This window comes from Colletotrichum costaricense, assembly GCF_030867565.1.
Source record: "Colletotrichum costaricense strain IMI 309622 chromosome Unknown Scaffold_1.1, whole genome shotgun sequence".
Classification (NCBI taxonomy): domain Eukaryota; kingdom Fungi; phylum Ascomycota; class Sordariomycetes; order Glomerellales; family Glomerellaceae; genus Colletotrichum; species Colletotrichum costaricense.
In genome coordinates, this window is record NW_026848230.1 from 841,907 (window position 1) to 856,379 (window position 14,473).

Below are 14,473 nucleotides of genomic sequence, written 5' to 3' on the forward strand. Positions count from 1 at the left end.
AGCCTTACTGGAATATAGTAAAACATACATGGATGAGATGAATTTGATAGAACGAAGGTGGTTGCGTTACTCTAGCTGTGCAACTTGGATATATACACATGAACTGTGTTACACAGCATCGCGTGATGACCGGAATACTATGTCGTGACAAATGCCATTTGACGACCTTCGTATCTTCCATGATATGTCTGTGCAGTTGAACGTAATGGTAGCATGGAAAGCCTGATGACGTCCATAGCGGCACACCTCATGAGGTGAACGGGGAAGGGTAAGCATTCCCGTGGGAACAAGGCGACTTCATTTGTTGACCGAGTGAGTATTTGCAGCTTGACAATCTTGGCGTGGGGTTGCGGGGTTGAGGACGAAGCAAGAGGGCATCGGGTGGTCTTGGAATGATCCATTGCAGTTGTGCAAGCGGACGAATCATTTCCTACTTGAACTCAAAGGTTACAGATTGCCAAGCCAGATCAGAGCTTATTTACCCGGAAGGAGACCTGCATGGCCTTCATGTACCCCGACAGGATTATCCCGATGTCCGAACATCTCTTGGATCAAGACGATCATTATTGGACAGTGTGGGTATGGCCATGAACAAAAGCAATGCTGTTCTTGTAACGCCTCCTCTATCTCACTTGGACGTTGACGTTTCGATTCTATCATCGGTTTGTGCGGTTGTAGCTGCGCGTCGCTAATCTTTGGTCTCGTCATGTACATCTCCTCTCTTCTGAAAGACATCACTGGTTGTGAAGAGACGTGGTTGGCTTCTAGGAACACCCGAAGTATCTCAATCATCATCCACGTTGCCATCCGAATAGTACTCAAAGGCCGTGGGCAGTGGTGCGTCTTTGCTGTTGGGGCCGTCCGGATCAACTTCATCCACCAAGTGCTTCTTGACTTCCTGCGCGACAGGCTGGGTAGAGTCCACAGGGGCAGAGCCTTGGACTGGGCCCGGTGAGTGGTGGGTATGGTCTGCTCGCAACATCGTTGTCATCCACTTTGCCCATTCCCAGGGCTTGTCTCGGCCAGATGGCAAGCTGTTGAAGTACTCCCACCCCATGACTCCTCCAAACCGCGCATAACGATTTCGGAGCGTCAGAAGCACAGCGCCGAGCATTTCCCATGGGACCCATCCGCCACCGTTCTCAGGATTCGTGACCAGGCCCATGACGACCTTCTCCGGTGCCCAGCCCTTTGCGAGGATCATCTCGTACATGATCGGGTTACTGACGTCGCCCCATCCGCAGTAGAACTGAGCATTGTACCAGGCAATCTCTTTCCCTCGCATGACCTCCAGAGCCTCGTAGTCGAAGCCACTCAGGTTGTTCTCGGAGTTCAGCAGTGCCGCGGCCACGGGCGCCATAGAAATGAGGAAGTCCTTGCCAAAGTCTTGTCGCACGCGGTCAATGAGCCGTATAACACCGCCTAGGCTCATCTCCTCTTCGACGTCGAGATCGATACCATCCAGCCCGCGTGAGCGAAGCATGTCGCGCAAGGGTATGTAGTATTTTTCAAACTTCTCCTCGTCCCCATCCAGCCTCTCGTAGGAGCCCTTAGCGGCACCGCCGAGCATACCAAGTACCTTGACGCCGCTGGCCTGCAGCACCCGTAGCTCAGCCCATAGTGTTAGGAATCGCGGGTTATCGGGGGTATGGTCGTTCAAGGTAAGGCCGTGGGGATCATCGTTAATGTGTATCGCCGCGAGAATTACGTGGGTGACGCTGATCCCTCCTTGGGTAAGGAGGGGGAGGATCGAGATGGGCTTGCCGTCGGGCGTGTGATGTGTTTGGTAGTAGGTGATTACCCGTGGGAGAGGCTGAGGCGGTACGGGCGGCATTGGAGCGAAAGAGGTTGGCTGCCTCGATCCCGCGAGGATCGAGGGCTTCCGTATGGGATTGGAACGACAGACGCGACGCGTGGGATGGTGGAAGATCGGGTGGTTGCATGCGCCAGCGCTTTGGAAGAGCTAACCATGCGGGGGTGGAAATTGGGAGGTGTTCGGATTGACGGCCCCTCCGCGAGGCCCTGCTGAGAGCTGCGTCATCAGGGCCCTCGCAGCTGACATAAGCTCATTTCTATTTCATCCCTGCTTCACTCACTCTCTCGCTCACTCACATCGACATCTCACCTCATCGACCATGAAAGTTGCGCTTAAGTCATGCATTTTGAACCATTTATTTGATGAATCCTTGATTTATTGGAACTGATACTCGAAAACTTGCATTCATCTTTCTACCGTGTCACCATCTACACCCACTAGAGCTTACAATCTGAGGCCGCCGCATAGATGAGAAGCCTATTAACAACGTCGATCAACTACTCCTACCAGATTGGCTGCTTCCCACCCTTATCCATGACTCTAGTCTTGCTCGGATACTGGGATACCACGTGGAAGCACCCAACGGAATACACTGTGAGAATAACCCCAATGATATAGTACAACTGTTGATCGAAGATTTCCGGAATAGTGAGCACAAAGAACCCGAAAGGCGCAAAGGTCCAGATGGTGCCGATGATGTTGACGACGCAGAAACCGAGAGATAGTCCATGCTGGGACCCAGCCCTCAAGTAGTGATGCGTAGGCCCAAGGACGATCAGGACGTTGGTGAAGCAGAACCATTGCATGACGGATCCCTCACCCATGAACTCAATGGCCAGAAGCACGATCGAGTACATGCCCATCTGCAGCGCCAGGGCGTATGTAATGGCTGCCGACATTGATGGCTGCTTTCCGAGGACATTCCCAAAGCTGGCATCGCGCTCTTTGGTGATGGATCGATGGATAGTCCATACTTCCAGCATCGTCCAGAGGAAGAGCGCTATTGACGTGCCTCTCAGGTACCAGTGCTCCCCGTACTGAGAGGCGGCCTTGCCAAGGGTATAAGACCATGTCGAGTCGTGGGCGAGGTAGAATGAATGCATCCAGAAGGGCATCGGGCCCTTTCCTTCACGTAGGGTGAGCCTGACAACGTAGGTATACTGGAGGTAGCCGATGATGAAGCTGACGGCAGAAGCGATCAAGATTGGAGTATTGTCCAAACGATAGACCTCCGTTATACGCTCATAGTAGTTAATTGCCGTCATGTTGCCGATAGGTCCACTGAGGTGAGGTGATAATTGTAAGTGGAATCGTGTACGGAGTTTGGAAGAGATTCGACGCCGGCAAGCGGATTCAATCCAGCACTGGAAACCGAGTAGAAAGAGATGATTCCCAGCAGCATTCTGACAGAGTCTTCTTATAAGACTTCAGAATCTAGTCTAAGGGAAGGCAATGCCCAGACCTTCATAGCATGATCTAAGTCAAGGTTTGAAGACATCGGCGCCGAGATTCCAAGTCGAGACAGTCTAAGCCAGCGCCAACGCTATGGCCCCCCTCCAAATACCGGCAACCAGGTTCTCGACACGGATGTCCCTGGTTTCTGGGATTCTAAGAATGCAAGTGGGATGTTGATGTCTCCGCTTCATCAGGGTCCAACGCACACCGCTTGAACTCTGACATGGGCATCTCAATGTTGTCAGCCAAGCTTCGGCCGAACACATCGCCGCTCAAGCTGACTGTGCAGAATGCGCTGGCCAGTGGCCAGAAGATGAAATCAGAAATCACGTAAGATTCAAAGCTCATGAAGACCTAGATAACTTCTTCATACTGGTTGATCAGGCGCTGAGGCACAAGACCCCGTAACACAACTACGCCAGCGTGCACAATCCCCCATCTCACCGTCGTCAAAACGTCCGCCATAATCCAAACCAAGCCATTCGTCCTCTTCCGCTCTCTCCGTAGAGCGACCTCGCCCCGAACCGCGCGCTCCGACATGCTCGCAACCAGAGCCTCCATCTCACCTTGCGGATCCCAAATCATCTCGTCGTCCTCAAAGTCATCCTCATCATCAAAGGCGTCAAACGCCCGCCGCGAAGATGCCCCGTACGATCGACTAGGTCGCGCGTGGTGATAGGCCCAGCAGGTCAGCGTCGCCAGGTACAGACACCACGGCACGTGGAAGAGGTTCATGGCCTCCATGCTGTTCAGCGTTCTCTTGGTTTCGACTAGCATTCTCGCCGCGTGCCATGCTGCTTCGGACGCGGATTGCTTGGATCGGTCGGCGTTGGTGTCGGCAGACCCTCCTCGATCTTGTCTTGGGACGAGTGGGTGGTTTTGCTGCTGCTGCTGTGTCTCGCAAGCTGACGCAGCCCATTTCTTCACAACCTGTGCGGATCTGTGGTAGTCTCGTTGCTGTACTGGCCTACCGAGGATGTGACGAGCACCAGCGTATATCTGAACATCCAAGAAGTCCATGTTGAGTAAAGCTTGTGCTGAATGATAGAGAGCCTTGTATGCTGCCGCGAACGACTCGAACTCCACTTTCCGAGTCATATCTTCGTCGCCCTCCTGCCGTTGAACTCCCTGGGCCTGGGAGGCAGATCCCCGTTGTAATTGGGACGCGAAGCTGCCGCAGAATGCATCAAAGTCGTTTTTCCAAGCGTCGTAGGCGGTACTCAGCAATTTGCGCCAACCCATCCCGAAGCTATCTCCGGAGACGACACCCAGAGCCGTCTGATCACGCCGGCCCATGTCCCAAGAAATGGACATCAAGCCATGAAGAACAAGAATCCTCGAGAATCCAGTGAGGCCAGCTGGTCGCGGGGCTGAAGGTGTAAGATAAGATTTCAGAGTGGGCAAGTAGAACAACCTCTGGTCGCTAAGACTTGAGCGCCATGCCGACGCCCATGATGCGGCATCCCGAGCTTCCCATATGCTCTGGCTGCACGGTAGTTCCAGTCGGAGCTCAAAGGCTGACATGCAGAGACTCTGGCAGAAGAGAACTGCGTGCTGAGTATCCCACATAAAACAGAGCAAGGCCAACCTGGGCTTCTGTTAGCCCTCTGCTGACTACAACGAATGCAAAGGGAACGTCAAGACATACCTTTTCTTCTGCTCCGCATCGGCCCACTTCCTCCATGCCTGGTCCAAGATGCCGGCGTTATCTTCGCCCGAGACTGGTGGCGGACCCGGCGGTCGCACAGTCTGGCAATCGGAACGGCGAATGAGATTGATCAGAAGTCCATGGAACAAATGGCTCATGTCGTGTTGTTTCTGACCGGCACGCGACTTGCCAAAGCACTCGACCAGCAGGATTGTCTGCAATGTCCAGAGCTCTGGTCTAGGTGAGAATCCGGCATGGGCAAAGATGCTCGGCCGGATTACATCATGTATGCAAACAGCAAGTTGATGACAGTCTTTGCTCGAGTACGTAGCACCTAACAGCAGGATGGACAACAGTAGCAAAGGTTCGGTATTCCTGCAGTCAAATGTCTCTAGGTGGATGAGTGGGTATGCGGTGTTGAAGCGAGTGAAGAATAGCTCCAGATACGACTTTAGTGAGTCTGCTGATAGTAACGGGTGCTCCCATATTGTGGCGCGTTGGTCAGGCAGGTTGGGCTTGGCGCCGTCAATGACGTTTAACAACCTCTCTCTCACATCTTCGCCAATAGGAGGGATTGTTAGCGGCTTCCTCAAGGAAGACAGTGGTCTTTCTGGTTCGGTCGGAGTTGGCCGGCTGGGTGCAGGGTAACGCTGCCGAGCTGCTGATGGCGCATCGCTAGGTCTTCGAAACTGCGCGATGTCTGAGCTCCTCTCCCTGGAGTTTCTCATCGCTTGCCGTCTGGCAGCTTCACTAGCGGTTGTTGAGGTGTTGCTTGGTGGATCGGACGACCTCTGTCTCTCCTGATCCTTGCTAGTCATCTCCATGGGCTCTGTCCACAGCTGTGCGCTCTTCATCGACTCTGGCGTGATGGCGACGTTTGCTTGCGATTTAGGTTGGGATTGATTGTTTGCCATGTGAGTTTCAAAGTCTTGAGCTAGATTCGAAGGTCTCGGCGCTGCGGTGAGGGCTGAGTTTTCTTGCATGTTGAATAGCCAGTTGTAATCCAGCGCAGTCGTGTATGGCATATTAAAGGAGCTGGCAGTGTCGGGTTGGAAGATCTGATCGTAGTCCAACTGTTCGCTCATGAATGATGTCTCACCCCAGCTACTGGACTGGGTCGTATTGATGTCGAAGTGGCTCTCCGATCCTATAAAATCGGAAAACTGTAAAGAAGGAGGGAACCCCGAGAAGTTGGTGACAGGTTCAGTTGGATTGAAAACGTCTTGACGTCCAATGGAATACTGTTGAGCGTCGCTCTGGCTTCCTGGCCGAAGATCCAAGGTTGAGCGCCTGTGAAACTCTGGTGATATATTGTCGATGGAGTAGTCTTGGTCTGGCTCAATGTCTAAGCCGGACAGACTATGATCCCCGTCGTGGGGTTCCGGGTCAGGTGAAGGAACTTGTTGAGCTTGAGGACGCTCTTTTCCTCCCGATGCCCGGCCCCGTCCAGACGGATTCGGGCAGGGCCGCTTTTCTACAACAGACCCGTCCGGGGCCTTCCAAGATCGCTTTCGTGTGTCTAGAACGCCGCAGCCTGGTCCGCCTGCTTCGAGATCTTTTTGGCGGTGACGGTCCATATGCCGTTCTGATTGTAGATGAATATGAAGTCAGCGGGCTATTCGTTTTCGGAAGGCTCGAGATTGAATTACAAACGGTAATAGTTGTCGGCATATTGCTTTACTGTTTCGTCTTTGAATCTACTTACTCAACAGATCAGGTCGCTTGAAGTGGGCATTGCATAAATCGCAGCTCAACCCGCCAGGCATATGGTTGAGAGCATGACGTTGCATATGCTCAGCCCGAGTGAAGCGTCTGTTGCACCCAGGGTGCGTGCAAGAAAAGGTCTTGTCTTCGCCCATCAAGCCTTCTGAGCTCTCTGAGCGACGATGGTTCTCACCAGCACCAGCCATGGCGTAGGAATTGTTCATAGTTTCACCGCCGAGTTGCAAATTACACCAATCCACTTCCGAGAAAGGAACCTATGTCAGTCGACCCCTGGCACAGCGAAGAAAAGAAAATTTCGATAACTCGGGCCTTAGGAAGAGACTTGGAAAGACTGGCAAAGTTGGCAGAGTGAAACCACGGTTCAGGTGTCTCGCTCGCTTCGATAGGAGCTCATAGATGGGGGAATGGGGATGGACATAGCATCCGAATGTGCCGTCCCACTTCTCCGCATTTCCTCCGGCTTTGAAGAGTAACGATACCCGGCTTCCTAGGCCGAGTAGAATCTCCATACTAGGAAGTATGAGAAATCTCCGATTTGTTCATCGCACAACATCCCGGCACTAGGTCTAGGTGTCGCCCCTCCCCCACTCTCGAAGACTCCCGCCACCACTGATAAGCATCGTCTCTGGCCTCGCAATCCGTATCCGACAACACCAACATAAGTCCGAGGAGATAAGAGTGGGGTACAGGCGACTTCGGCGTGCTGGTAATATGCTCCAACTGCGGGCGTATCTTATCTAGCTACTCTAGATATGCGACACATGTAGATACGAATCGAACTTTACGTAGGACAATTGATGTTCGCGGAGTTGCATATCCGGAGAGAGGAGATGTATCAATTATGGCGATCGCGTTGAGTGCACCGAGTAAAGCCGGCAGTGGCCGTGAACTACGCCGCTAACGACAGTGAACGGATGATGCGGCCATTCCACTCTTCGAGAACGCTGTGGCATGCATTTGTAAGAGCTAAGATAGTATCTAGCAGCCATACAGCTGGATTATTGTATACAAATTTGCCAGTGTACCAACAACATCTAACATAACACAGTCAACATCAGATGACAGGAAGTTGCATAAGGCCTATGAGTATATGCACTAAAGAATTAGTTGTCTCCTTCAAGACAGCATAGAACAGCATAACATTTGCGATCCCAAGAGTAGACTGGAGCTGTGCAACCAGACACCAGCATCATGTCGCCGTCGACTTCGAGGAGTTATTTGATTCAAGAAAAGCAACAGCGCGATGCGAGTACTAGGCTTCACGTGAGTCTTCATCTACCACACGGTCAATGAAAGTCGCCGAACTAATTTCTCCTATGCTAGGTGATAATTGTGGGAGCGGGTCTAGGTGGCCTAGGCGCCGCCATCTCGACGCTGCTGGCTGGACACGATGTCACGGTTCTAGAGGCCGCCTCAAATATCGGCGAGGTCGGTGCGGGCATCCAAGTCCTCCCGAACGCCGCCCGCGTCCTATTCTCCTGGGGCTTGGAGGAGAAGCTGGAAAAGTACGCCACAAAGCCCCAGAAATGCAACTTCATCGGCTGGAAAGGCAACTTCCTGTCCGAAATGGATTATCACCAGTACGCCGCGGCGGCGGGAGATTTCCCCTTCTGGGATTTTCATCGCTCCGACCTGCATCGGTGTCTCCTCGAGCGCGCAGTAGAGCTTGGCGCGAAGCTCGAGACGAATGCAAAGGTCGATACTTTTACAATCTCACCGGATGACACGACGGCTACGGTGTACCTCGTTGGCGGTCGCAGCCTGACGTGCGACCTTCTCGTTGGCGCGGACGGCATCAACTCCAAGCTGAGGGAGGAGTTCCTATGCAAGCCTGATCCACCTCAGCTGACAGGGGACCTGGCATATCGACTGCTTTTGAACACGGCCGACATGCTCAAGGACCCCGAATTGAGGCACTTTGTGGAGAACCCCCAAGTCAACTACTGGGTTGGACCGGACAAGCACGCGGTGAACTATGTTCTCAAGGGCGGTCAGCTCTTCAACATGGTTTTGCTGGTGCCGGACGACATGCCCGTCGACGGCGGCAACACCCTGCAGGGAAACATTGAGGAGATGCGGGGCCATTTTGCAGGCTGGGATCCCCGCATCGGCAAGATGCTCCAGATGTGCGATGAGGTTCTCAAATGGAGACTGTGCATCCGGCCAGGCCTGGAACCAACGTGGTCCCATCCGTCTGGCGCCTTCACGATGCTCGGAGACGCCGTGCACGCGACGCTGCCTTACCTGGCCAGCGGGGCGGGTATGGCGCTCGAGGACGGAGGGGTTCTGGGTCTCTGCCTCGCTCGACTGACCGACACTTCAGCCGCATCAAAGCGACAGGCCCTAAAGGTCTACGAGGACTGCCGACGGGAGCGGACGGAGAGGGTCGTCCGCCGCGGAACATACAACCAGTGGATCTATCACCTCCACGACGGGCCAGAGCAGGTTGAGCGAGACGCGAAGTTCGAGGAGTTTGAGGAGATGGACGCGAAGTGGCTGAGCGGGGATTCAGCCGTGTTACCCGCATCTCAGGAGACAGGAGATGACCCCTTTCCGTGGAGGTATCATGGCGTAGGGAGGTGGTTATTGACATACGACATGTGGAAGGATATCGAATCGAAATGGCCCTCCGACTCGGCCGGCACATCGGCAAAAGGAGGAAACCCAACCCCTCGGGCAAGTTTGTAGAGCATAAGCTTATTAACCTGTAAAAAAGAAAGTACAAACTTTGAATAATACGAGAGCCTTAAGCCGTTGTGGCCTGTTAATTCCCGGCTGGATCGGGCCCTTGTAGGTTAGCTGCGATCCTAATTATGCAAAAGGAGGAATAGTAAACAATAGTCGCAAAGCCTGCCTTACCGTTTCCCCTGCTCCTTTGTTTTTGGTTCGATAGCCTGGCGGCTAGGCTTTAACCAAGATGGAAAACCTCCGGCGGGGGGGTTATGGAAGCTAGACAGTTTTGGGCAATGTTATTAACCACATCAATCACCAGCACACTCGCGAGAACGTCAAAACGGTATCACCCTGCGTGAGGGCGTGCAGGTATTGGCAGTCCCGAGGATTTGGTTCGTTACCAAGGATACAAACAACTCAACCCAGCCAGCTGGGCCAGCTGAAGCAGCTGAGCGTTATATTGACTCTAGCACAGTGGAGAAGGATGCCGTATTTCGTCCAATAATGGCTTAAGATGTCTTGGACTGAGAGAGATTAAGCAACACCGACCACGTCTTACCGTCCCCAGGCCGCGTTTCCCATCCCATGTCCATGTCTGAGGGGTAATATCCTCGGAGCCCTCGAGGACTTCAACACCACCAGAATGGAAGAGCCGCGTACGAAAATAAGGTCGACTAAGGAAGAAGCTAAGAAGAAAAGGGGTACGAAATCCGGAGGGCTGGTAAGCGCGCCGCCTAGCGAGCCGGCGCCTGAAACCAACTAACATAGGCCGGCGCACGGTGCCTGGCAGTCCTGTCCAGAGGAAAACTTGGGAACATCAACATGCGAGTGGCACTCACGATAGTACGAGGAAGCTGAACGACAGCTCGCCTAATCAGCGCTTGGTCAAGCTTTCTAGCATGGAATAGGGTGACGAGGAGTCCAGAACCATGGGCTCGCCCACGTGGAGGCTTGCCCACGAGGCAGATTCACGGCGGCCGCTTGTTGTCATTTTGCTGAATCGTGAGTAAAAGCATCCTGAATACATAAGTCTGCGATCTTCCTCCCCATCTCCCGATTCAGATCTTCTTATCCATCCTCATCATCTCAGAAGCTCCCGAACATCCTCAGCTTCCTCAACCGGGTCATCAATACTCTCTTCAGTCTCGCCACGTGCTCTAGACACCTGCCATTACTTCAAGATGCGTTCCGCTATCCTCGTCGCCGCCATCTCTGGCCTTGCTGCCGCCGGCCCTGTCGCTCCCCGTGACACTACTGCCCAGAACGGTATTGATCTGAGTGCTTTCGATGTGAGTCCACACTGCCTGTAAAGCTTCTTTTCTCGCTTCAAGCTGACCCCCAGTACAGGCTGAGCCTGTTCCTACCAAGGTTGGCCCCGCTGTCGGTGCCACCGTCGAGACTCCCACCTACGACCCGGCGGTCGCCAAGGCTGAGGCCTCAAAGGATGCCGCGGCCAACCCCATTGCCGTCTCCAACTCCACCCTGGCCGCCCGTACGGTTACTCCCGCCGGCTGCGGAGCTAAGCAGCCCGACGGCTACGGACCCGTGTCCAGCCCGGATGACTATGCCACCTTCATGAGCGACCCTCAGTTCACTACCATTGCCACCAATGCTCAGGTGCCTGCCGGTTACAGCCTGTCGTTCTCCAACAAGCAGGGCGCCACGGAGTGCAATACCTACTTGGGTCTCTACACCATGAAGACCTTTGACACTATCAAGTGTCAGCAGGTAAAGACAACTTCACCCAGAACAAACATCAAGGAAGCAATATCTAACCGTCAATAGTACTGCGATGCCGCTCCTGCATGCTACGGTATCAACGTCTACATGGAGAGAGACCCCAAGTGGGATCCTACCGATGCGTGCCCCAACCCTGCCAGCATCACCAACTACAAGTGCACCCTCTGGGGTTCCGCCGTCACCGCGGAGACCGCCACCAATGTTGGACAGTGGAGAAACCAGTTCCACGTCGGTGTGACTGGATCGAACGGTACGCAATCCTGATCTTTCCCATGCCAGCTATCGAGAGGGCTAACTGACTCCAAACAGGATACTCCAAGCTTGCGCCTCCCCCTTCTTACCCCGACTTCACCGGTCCTACTGCCTTCGGCGGCGCCACCCAGGCTCCCAAGTCATACATGGGATCCAAGTACTACCCCGGTGTCTACAACCCTGAGCAGTGCGCCGTCGCCTGCAAGGCCAACACCAAGTACGACCACGACCACCCCAGAGCTGACGGCACCTACGATGCCTGCAACTTCTTCAACGCCTACGTCCTCAGCAAGAACAACGTTCCCCAGGGAACTTACTGCTCCCTGTACACCCAGTCCTGGGACAAGTCCTACAGCACCAACGTCGGACAGTGGAGAGGCAGCGACTACTACTCCGTCTCCTCCAGCTACGGATATACTCTTACTGTCCAGGACCCCGGCGTGATCGCTGTTTAAAGGGTCGGTCTTTTTGATGAGCGTCCTACGCTTCTCGAGGCTCTAATCACTTTTTATACTTTCAATGCTTATGAGACCATTGAAAAGTTGGACAGGTCTTGTGTGGCGATGCATAGATTGATCACAGACCGATACGATTGCAAGAATAATGAGGCGGAATGCAGAGTGCATTACATACCTAGTCTATAATTAGTAACGGTAGTAAATATTGATGATAATTGCATATTACAAACTCTCAAAATGACATTATGGGCTTCCCAGAAAGTTTTCAGTATTAGAGATCATGCTTTCGGTCTCTATCCAGCATTTTTCCAGAATTCGGATATGAAGACATGGAAAAGAAGTCGGCAAACACCAAATAAAAGGGCAGGTGGCGTGACTATTTACTGTTCCCTTGTTCCCACGTTACGCAAATCAAACATCCAAATTCCCCAGGTCTTCTGCCTCATTCGACGTCGTGTAATCTTTTCCATTCATAATGATGCTGGAATTGAGACTGCACATGCCACCTCTAGTAATGATCATTACATGCATGCTCTCATGGGTCTAGGCATTCGCTGTAACCTCCGCATTATCAACCTTATAAAACTCATAGTCATTGTATCCCTTTTCCGGAGGCTCCGCCCCGTAAAAGGTCGTCCTGTCGTATGGGTTCAACTCCCACCCGTTCTTCAACCGCTCCACAAGATCAGGGTTGGCAATGAAATATCTGCCAAACACAATCGCATCCGCCTCGCCGCTCTTCAACTTCGTAACAGCATTGTCGCGGTTGAAGTTGCCAGCGGCGAAGAAGTGGACGCCTGCTGGCTTGAGAATGTCCCTGAATTGTGTCAAATTGTTCGTCTGTGTCGCCTCGGACTTGGTTCCAGACAGCGAGGCAAGCTTTTGTTCCTCATCGAGGACTTCGTCAAAGCGAGGCTCGATCCTAAATCGAATCGTCAGTAGCTGTCCTCTTTTGGAGTGGTTACTTATAAGCAGATAGTCTTACATGTGCACATAGGCGGGCCTCTCAGTCTCTGACATCTCTGCAATCTTTTGGCTAATGAATGACCAGTGCTTGTTGGGGTTGCTGTCTCTTGTTCCTTGAAAGTAGTTGTACGGTGAAAGGCGGACGCCGACCTTCTCGGGGCCAATGGCGGCACTGACGGCCGACAACACTTCGAAAAGGAATCTTGAGCGGTTCTCTATCGATCCACCGTACTCGTCTGTGCGAGTATTGATGTTATCGTGGAGGAATTGTTCAAGCAAGTATCCATTAGCCCCTATCTTCATGTTAGCGTATTCGTAGCAAGCATTCAATGCGCGCGACATATTCTTACCATGAATCTCAACGCCATCAAAACCAGCAACCTCAACCGCGCGCTTAGAAGCCGCAGCCCACTCTGCAGTCAAGCCGTGGATCTCCTCTATGGTCATAGGCCTGGGAGGACCATCTTTGCACGCAGTTCCATCAAGGTAGTTCCCATCCATTGGCTGGGTTCCCGAAGAGATAGGCGTCTCGCCTCCACGCATTCCACCAGAAGAGGCTCTGCCAGTGTGCCAAAGCTGAACAAAAATGAACCCGCCCTTGGCATGGACGGCATCAGTGACCTTGCGCCATCCTTGCAGCTGAGAGTCGGTGAAGACGCCTGCGACACCGGGGTAGGCGCTGGCATTGAGGCAGATGTCGGTGGCCTCTGTGATTTGGAGACCCCCGGCACTGGCTCGCTCGCCGTAGTACTTTGCTACACGGGCCCCTGGGACATGAACACCGCGAGACTCGAACTCACTTCTCATGCGAGTTGTGGGTGCCTATCAAGTATGTTAGCACTACATCATCGCCATCGCCATGTTGTGGGTAGCTTGCTGGACTTACTTGCACGATGCGATGCTTGAGGCTGATGCTACCCAACTTCAGTGGGGTGAACAGCACTGTATCCTTCAGAGCGGCAAAGGCCGGGGGAGGAGTGGTTGCTTTGGGCATGGTGTGAAGCTATTCGGGAAATATGGTCAAGACCTAGTATTGGATTGGTGTCTTGATAGAAGGGGGCTTGCTGAGGTCTGTTGAGCACTAAGAAGCCCATTGAGCGTCGTTGAATGTGGCAGGTTATGAACATGTCATCTGAAGCCCGGAACCACATTTGCAAAGTCACTATTCAGTGACCCTAAGGGTACGCGCTGGCGTGTTAGTCGTGATCGCCATGCTGATGCATCGTTGCTAGTGCCTCGAGATGCCCCCCATTCCAGTGCAAGAGTGGAGAGTGGGGGGGCTTCCTGGTTTGGGTTGTGGTGAGTGGGATATCTCGGAAGTGGGGGTGCACTTACACCGAATCCGTCCAGTCGACAACGTTGACTTGTCGTATCTATTCGTATCTGTATGGTAGTTAAAGAGCATAGCCATCAGTCCACTTCTAATCACCAGTGGTGTTATCCCCCCGGTGTGTTACATTCGGCAAACCATGGTTTAGTGCAGTCTAGACACGGGGAACTCGGGAGTACGGGAGACCGCGCCTTTCCCCCCACATGTTCCCAGATAGACATGGGGAAAGCTCTCATGGGGCTGTCATCTCATATGAGCAAGGGAGACGATAACAAACATCTTCAAGTCATCGCTTTGGTAACAGATTGATGTGAACCGGGGTCGGGAGAAGCAACTTTGATGGGAGAACACCAACGACTGGACTGATATTGGTAAGCAGTTCAAGCATGGCGAACTTGTAAGATGAACGT

The 14,473-nt window shown here is 53.1% G+C and overlaps 5 protein-coding genes across 5 annotated transcripts; 2 read left to right on the forward strand and 3 right to left on the reverse strand.

Annotated features, from left to right (window-relative positions):
• Window positions 1–784: 784 nt before the first annotated feature.
• CCOS01_00317 (chitinase) lies at window positions 785–1,834 on the reverse strand (the record flags this gene model as incomplete). The annotated part of the gene is made up of 1 exon (XM_060448514.1): window positions 785–1,834. One exon carries the CDS (start codon window positions 1,832–1,834, stop codon window positions 785–787), a length of 1,050 nt encoding a protein of 349 aa, XP_060319952.1.
• Window positions 1,835–2,319: 485 nt separating this feature from the next.
• CCOS01_00318 (uncharacterized protein) lies at window positions 2,320–6,847 on the reverse strand (the record flags this gene model as incomplete). Its single annotated transcript, XM_060448515.1, has 5 exons — window positions 2,320–3,097; window positions 3,480–3,566; window positions 3,645–4,520; window positions 4,920–6,504; window positions 6,625–6,847. 5 exons carry the CDS (start codon window positions 6,845–6,847, stop codon window positions 2,320–2,322), a joined length of 3,549 nt encoding a protein of 1,182 aa, XP_060319953.1.
• A 988-nt stretch (window positions 6,848–7,835) lies between these two features.
• On the forward strand, window positions 7,836–9,332 carry CCOS01_00319 (FAD binding domain-containing protein; the record flags this gene model as incomplete). Its single annotated transcript, XM_060448516.1, has 2 exons — window positions 7,836–7,907; window positions 7,968–9,332. 2 exons carry the CDS (start codon window positions 7,836–7,838, stop codon window positions 9,330–9,332), a joined length of 1,437 nt encoding a protein of 478 aa, XP_060319954.1.
• Window positions 9,333–10,498: 1,166 nt separating this feature from the next.
• Window positions 10,499–11,764, forward strand: CCOS01_00320 (uncharacterized protein; the record flags this gene model as incomplete). The annotated part of the gene is made up of 4 exons (XM_060448517.1): window positions 10,499–10,606; window positions 10,665–11,045; window positions 11,103–11,307; window positions 11,367–11,764. 4 exons carry the CDS (start codon window positions 10,499–10,501, stop codon window positions 11,762–11,764), a joined length of 1,092 nt encoding a protein of 363 aa, XP_060319955.1.
• A 546-nt stretch (window positions 11,765–12,310) lies between these two features.
• On the reverse strand, window positions 12,311–13,727 carry CCOS01_00321 (NADH:flavin oxidoreductase/NADH oxidase; the record flags this gene model as incomplete). Its single annotated transcript, XM_060448518.1, has 4 exons — window positions 12,311–12,689; window positions 12,753–13,026; window positions 13,084–13,555; window positions 13,620–13,727. The coding sequence occupies 4 exons, from the start codon at window positions 13,725–13,727 to the stop codon at window positions 12,311–12,313; spliced, it is 1,233 nt and encodes a 410-aa protein (XP_060319956.1).
• Between the last annotated feature and the right edge of the window lie 746 nt (window positions 13,728–14,473).